The sequence below is a fragment of the Cicer arietinum genome, chromosome 3 (assembly GCF_000331145.2).
Source record: "Cicer arietinum cultivar CDC Frontier isolate Library 1 chromosome 3, Cicar.CDCFrontier_v2.0, whole genome shotgun sequence".
NCBI classification, from domain to species: Eukaryota; Viridiplantae; Streptophyta; class Magnoliopsida; order Fabales; family Fabaceae; genus Cicer; species Cicer arietinum.
The window spans coordinates 70,062,070-70,068,698 of record NC_021162.2 but is presented as its reverse complement, the minus strand read 5'-3'; the positions used below and the strand labels follow the sequence as shown (position 1 = coordinate 70,068,698).

Sequence of the window (6,629 nt, the reverse complement as noted above, 5' to 3'; positions counted from 1 at the left end):
TATATTCACAAATGAAATTTTATATTTATTTATATTCAACTTTGCCCTTTAAGGCTTACAAATATTTTTCATTTACTTATTGTTAATATTTATTAAATCATATATTTACTTTGTCTTTAAATCATAACTCAACGGATAAATGTCGATATTACTAGATTAAACGACTTGTTTCGGGTTTAAACTCGGGACCTCACAATTGTGTGAGTTAATTATGGTGGAATTTATCATCTCTTATAATATCACACACAAAAACATATACTTACTTTTAATCTTACTTTAGAAACAATAACTAAAAGAAAAATATAAATTATGTAATAGTCAAACTTTGGTTGTTTGAAAAGCCTTAATCAAGTCAAATTAGTTTGGTTTGTAACTAAAATTATTTGATGACTTTGTTACGTTTTATGCAAATCATCTCAAATAAAACTAGAAAAACTGACTACATAATATCTCTAGACAGTTTTTTTTCAGGTTTATATTTCGGGTTTAAGGTCCAAGGATTTGATTTGAGTAAAAAAAAAGGTCTAAGGATTATTCATTTATATGAAAAACGGTCCAAGGATAGTCATCGTTGGTTGGTTTGGTTTATGGATTCCAACGTGTCACACATGAGATGTTCACCTTCTTCCTATTCATTGTGGCCAACAAATTTCGAATAATATCAAAGATTCCAAGTACCATTGTTGGGGATCTGCCATTGACTGAAATTAATTGGTGCATGTGATTTCCTTGCATCCAAGTTTTTGGGTACATTTCAATATTACATTAGTAGTATTATATACCCACCATGAATTAAAATTTGTAGTTTTTTGTGAGTTTACCATTATTAATACAAATTTTATATATAACAAAATAAAATAAAATAAACAAAGTGGTTCTGTTTAAAAAAGAACAGAACCATAAATAAAAGTTATAAAAAAATGTTATACAAATGGGCCTTTAAATTTTCTTTACATTTTAATTTACTAAAATCAAACAACAAGACTATGTGGCCATTTGTAGTCCTCGGGGCCCAAAAAGGAGAGTGGGGAACACATTACTATATTATTATCATACACAATAGAACTCAATAGGATATTGTGGTCCTATACTCATAATCAAGTGGAACTCTCATACTTAAAGTGAAATACTCCCCTCTCATCACTATTATAAACAAAAAATTAACCTCAAATCTTGATCAATATTATAAACAAAAATTAATGTTAGTATTCTTAATATATTTTAATAAATAAATAAAAAAGACACATCCAATATCAGTAGTTGAATGTTTAATATTTAAAGAAACAATTTAATAAATTTAAATTATATTTTATATAAAATATAAAAAATTAATTACAGTTAACAAATTTTTTTAATAACATAAAAGTAGTTATTTTATTTATAATAGTAACCGAAACATGTGTGAGTTTTAGTGCACATGACAGCATAAAAGAAGAGTCTCTTCAGAGTTTTTTTTTCCTTCTCTTATATCCATAAAGAGAAGGGGGTCTCGACGGAAATATATCTCTAAACTTATTATCTTTCATTTTTGTTAAAAGCATCATTCTTAACGCCATATTAAATTGTTAGTTTGGCTTAAACTTATTCGAACAAAGCTAATACAGCCTACAACACCCAAGTTTGGCTCGGGCATCAAGCACGGCTTGAAAACCACGATGCTACACAAAGATTACCATCAGTTTTACACATTATTAGAGTGTTAGGATCTTTATGAAATCACGTTAAACCACTAATTGAAAGTTCTCAATATCACGGCCAAACTTGCAGAGACAAAAATTGATCAATAAAATGTGAATCCAAACATACTATTAACTATTAATGTGTTGGTAAAATGATATCATGAGGCGCTTGACCGTAGAAGCTACCTCTTGGAGCTTCAGATTCGGCGCCCATTTGTGGGCTAGCCACAGCAGGAACATAGGATTAAACTCTTATTTTGCCATTTGGCACGATAAGCTGAACCAATGGGTATTTAAGCTTTTTTTTCCTGGAAACTCCAAACTAAAGAATGTAGGTGTCGATTATGTCATTCATAGTAATGAAAAGGTTCAGATACTTGGGAGTACCATAAATATGAACCACACCATGACCGTAAGCCAAATGCGGACTGGGTTCCTGCTTTGACCCTAGGTTTCAAGAAAGGCACGATGTACATGACTAATCTCCTGAAAAAGAGGGAGTTTAAGCAACAATAAATTGACATAATTAATTTCCCAACATAGGGAAAATCTACCATTCACACACCCAATGAGTAGCAACTGTAAAATAATATGAATCATACATGCACTAATGACATAGTCATTGACAAAATTAAATTTCTTAGTCAAATGTATGCCCTCAAGCTTCCCATTAAGAACCACAGCATGCAGATTTTTGGGCAGCCTGAGCAGCCCCAGGTCCTTGGTCTGGTTGGTTAATCTTGATTGTCTGGGGCTGCAAATAAACGAAATGGAAAATTTAGTAGGGAACTGATGAGAGAATTCAACCAGAAAGGGAATTTTAGTTAAACTTAAGATGCAGGGCAACAATTATCTAAACATGAAATAAAATACATTCATGAAATATTGCATTTTATCAAATAGAAGGCATTAATAAAAAGATTAAAAAACACAACAATCCATGAATACTAGTAAAAAATCCAAAATAAAACCTCAGATTTTGAGTCAGTATCTGCAAGTCTTTGCTTGATGTCCCGAGCTATTGAAAAGAAAACCTCCTCCACATTCAGATTTGTTTTTGCACTCTATACAAGCACACTATCAGTACCAACAGATGAGCGACTTGTGCATGCAATTTCAATATGAGCATTGAGAGCTACTTACAGTCTCAAAAAACTTGATACCATATTCATCTGCAAGCGCTTGACCCTTAGCGGTTGGCACAGCCTAAGGAGGAGAACATCGATGGATATCATACACAGCATAAAAAACTACATGAGTCCAGTGCGTATAAGCGCATCAAAAAATGGCAAGAGTAAAAGTTAGAAGGAGAGAGGACATACCCTTTTGCTTTCATCCATGTCAGCTTTGTTTCCCACCAGTATCTTGTTAACATTGTCAGAAGCATGTTGCTCAATGTTACGAATCCAATTCCTAATATCTGGACACAACATGATATAAGAATATTTGCCATGTACAAAATAAATAAAACTTATTGTCATGATCTGGACAAAGCCGAAATAAGTCTTATTGTCATGTAAAAGAACTTAAAACTCATTGCAAGCATTTGAAACCGAAATGTCAGGTTGAAATGTTAAAGAATTGAATTAACAGAATACAATGGATGTTCTATACCAAGACATTAAGATTTAAGGAAACACAGATTTGAGAAGAGGAAATAATAAAAGAGGACTAGCATGTAACGTAAGAGTGGGAGGAAGGAAAAATTACTGTTAAAAGAAGACTCGTCAGTAACGTCATATACAAGCAAAATACCCATGGCTCCACGGTAGTAAGCTGCAAAAGAAGGAATAATACTTGTGATAGAAGCTCAAGAATTTACATATGTGAAATGGTAGCAGAAGCAAATTGGAATTTAAATTTGAAAGACTAAGCAACATTCTACAAATTAATATTACAATTACATTTAAGGCCTTTTCCATTAGATAGAATCAGTTACATTGAACACACATCAGGATGATGTCCTATCACGTTTAATGACAGATTCTACACTATGATTTTACATCCATAAATAGTGCCAACCTCCTAAATTAATCCCCAAAAAATGAGTTGATGCATGTACCAAAAAATAAGGTTATAAACAGTGGGGTCAATGACAAAAATCCAATCATTTGATAAGTCTGATATTGCCCAGAACTTTTCAAGGCCGGCCTAAAACCAACCTTCTGAAGAAGTTCTGCATATACAATTTGTTGAGATATGCTTTCACTTGAATATATTAATATTTCACAAGTATCTATTTCTGATGTAATTAGGATTGATTTATGCAAGATTTAGTCCCTCAATTAAGGGATTCACCTTGTACAGAGTTGTATTATAAACATACATGCAAGCTGGAAACCTCTGAAGATGTTTTAGCACCAAACCTTCAGTCTCAAGTTGATACCAGAGCTCACAATCAGTGAGTCTAAGAAAAAGTACCAAAATCCCAGTTGTCACACTCACGTCTTGAAACCCTAGTTATCTGTCATGTACTCAGACCCATCAATTGGTCTCTCTTTTGTGGCAAACCATTGAGCCTTCCTTGCTGGTCCATTGTCATTCGTATTCCACTTGCTATGATATCTGGCAGAAGGCTGAGAATGTTTATTCTAATGATACTACGGTGTCTAAACCATGTCTCATGCTAATAAAGCTCAGACAGACAGTAAACGAGTTCCAGCTCCTTTGGATCACAATGACTCAAATAAGATGCTTACGAAACTAGACAATGTCTACATGATTTATGTCCTTTGCAACCTTCATCAAATGTATGACTCTGTTCAGAGTCACATTCTCGACAAAGGATCTCATCAGTCGCCTCATATCTCTTGATTTTGTTCTTTTTTGTTGGGAAGCTACATTATTTGGCCATGACAAGGCTAGATATTTTTAGAGAAAATTGGGGTAGCATCTATAAAAGAAAATATGGTAGAAATTTGGCGTAGGTGGTTTGGGAGTGTGGAGAGGAGACTTGAAGATTCTGCAGTAAGGAGAGTAGATCAAATCGCTAGAGGCAGAGGAAGACCTAGAAAAGTAGTAAGAGAAACTATTAGGAAAGACCTATAGTGGGATATGGCTTGGTTGTTTGTTGTTGTTGATGACTAGGCTAGATATTTCATATGCAGTTAGTATTGTTACTCAATTCCTAAATTCTCCTTATCATGGTCAATGAGATCATGTGGTTAGAATTTTGAGATACATTAAAGGAGCTCATAGGAAAGTTCTTGATTACACAGAAATAGGTCATTTAGATACTGTTGCATACTTACATATGCAAATGCAGATGAAGCAGGAAGTCCATTTGAAAGACGGTCCCCAGCTGGAATGGATATTGTGTTCTTATTGGCGGCAATTTAATTTCATGGAAAATAAGATGCAGAACATTGTTTCCAGGTCAACTATGAGTCTCATTGGTGATAACTAAGCAATCTTACATTTTGCCTCTAACTCGGTCTTTCATGAATGAACTAAGCATATTTGGGTTGATTGTCACTTTAGAGGAAGTTGTGGTTGGCGAGATTACTACTTCATTTGTTGGCTCTATTGATCAATTAAAACATTTTTACAAAGTCTCTTCAACGACTAAGGATAACATGCATATACGACAAGCTTGATTGTATGCTCCAACTTGAAGAGTGTTGATGTATGTGCAAATTTGGTTTCAGAATATTGAGATATGCTCTCCCTTGAATATATTAGTATTTTCCATATATAATTAGGGTTGACATAGGATTGGTTTAGCCTAGATTTAGTCCCTTAATTAATGGATTCTCCTAGTACAGATTTGTATTATAAATAGAGTACATGCAAGCTGAGAGCTAATCTCTCAAGTTGTTTTACAGCCAAACATTCAGTTTCCAGTCAACCAAATAAACAAAGCGTGCCATCCAAATAGAATTACAATAAGCAACTACGGAATGAACTAAAGATCATAAAAAATCTGGTGATCATTCTATAACATCCTTCTAAAGAGCATGGCAAAATTTTGGCGTACATGTGAGATATAAATTGACAACAGAAATCTACATTGTCAATCTCAAATAGCAGGATCACGGATAGCAGGATGACCGCTATTGCAAAGGCCAAAAGAACGTATATAATTATAAATTATGCATAAAATACAAACAGTATACAAAAATACTAAAAAATTGGCAAAATACACAATTAAAGGGATAATCATACTTCACAACCAAAATCCAACATCAAAATCAAGATGCAGATGCCATTGTTCTTACAAAACCAGAAGAAGAAAAAATAGAGAACAGAGCAAATCGCACGAAACAGAGCAGCCTTCGGAGAGGCAGTGAAGAACAGTAACTGTAACAGAGTAACAAATGCACAGTGATGAGCGCACAGTGATGAGCGCACAGTGATGAGCGCACAGTAGCAGAATGATGAACGCAGAAGAAAGCAGATTGAAGAACGCAGATGAAAGAAGAGTGATGAGCAACGGCAAAATGCACGATGCTGAACTGATACGTACGGGGTCGGGGCGCAATTCGTGGCCGCGAGTGCCACAACCGGTGAAGGCGTTTCCATGGCCGGTGACATCACAGCAAGGCCGTCCACCACACCAGGATTCCAGGATCATGTGCGATGTCGCCAGGATTGACAACAGAGACAGAAATTTTAACCAACTAAATCACAGTTGACTCTAAACCTATGCAATACATCCTGCCAATCATAGCACCCAGAACAAACTAAATAGTTGACAGGACATATATACTCTACAACGAATGTTAGTAAGGGTGTTCAAATATTATCAAAAGATACAACTCAGACTACATCTCCGATTTGAAGGAATAAAAGGATAGATAAGTAGGAAAATACTCATAATTTAATACTAACTTTTAAAAGTAAACTTTTGACATAGATATAATAAAATTTGTGCATGAAAAATCACAACAGAGCTTGAACTGAAACAGACCCAACTTCTAGTTATGCCTAAATGAACTTTCAATATATACT

General features: G+C 34.3%; 1 protein-coding gene across 1 annotated transcript in view; it reads right to left on the bottom strand.

Moving 5' to 3' along the window:
• Positions 1–2,180: 2,180 nt before the first annotated feature.
• Positions 2,181–6,629, bottom strand: part of LOC101504780 (ras-related protein RABE1c-like) — a 5,956-nt gene continuing 1,507 nt past the window's right edge. Inside the window, exons 5-15 of the mRNA XM_073366526.1 lie at positions 6,333–6,388; positions 5,844–5,978; positions 4,931–4,999; positions 4,199–4,305; positions 4,006–4,086; positions 3,842–3,855; positions 3,390–3,488; positions 3,002–3,099; positions 2,823–2,885; positions 2,651–2,743; positions 2,181–2,433 (exon numbers count right to left, since the gene is read on the bottom strand). Coding sequence (XP_073222627.1) covers positions 2,350–2,433; positions 2,651–2,743; positions 2,823–2,885; positions 3,002–3,099; positions 3,390–3,488; positions 3,842–3,855; positions 4,006–4,086; positions 4,199–4,305; positions 4,931–4,999; positions 5,844–5,978; positions 6,333–6,388 — 899 coding nt within the window. The 3' untranslated portion in view covers positions 2,181–2,349. The remainder of the gene's footprint in view (positions 2,434–2,650; positions 2,744–2,822; positions 2,886–3,001; positions 3,100–3,389; positions 3,489–3,841; positions 3,856–4,005; positions 4,087–4,198; positions 4,306–4,930; positions 5,000–5,843; positions 5,979–6,332; positions 6,389–6,629) is intronic.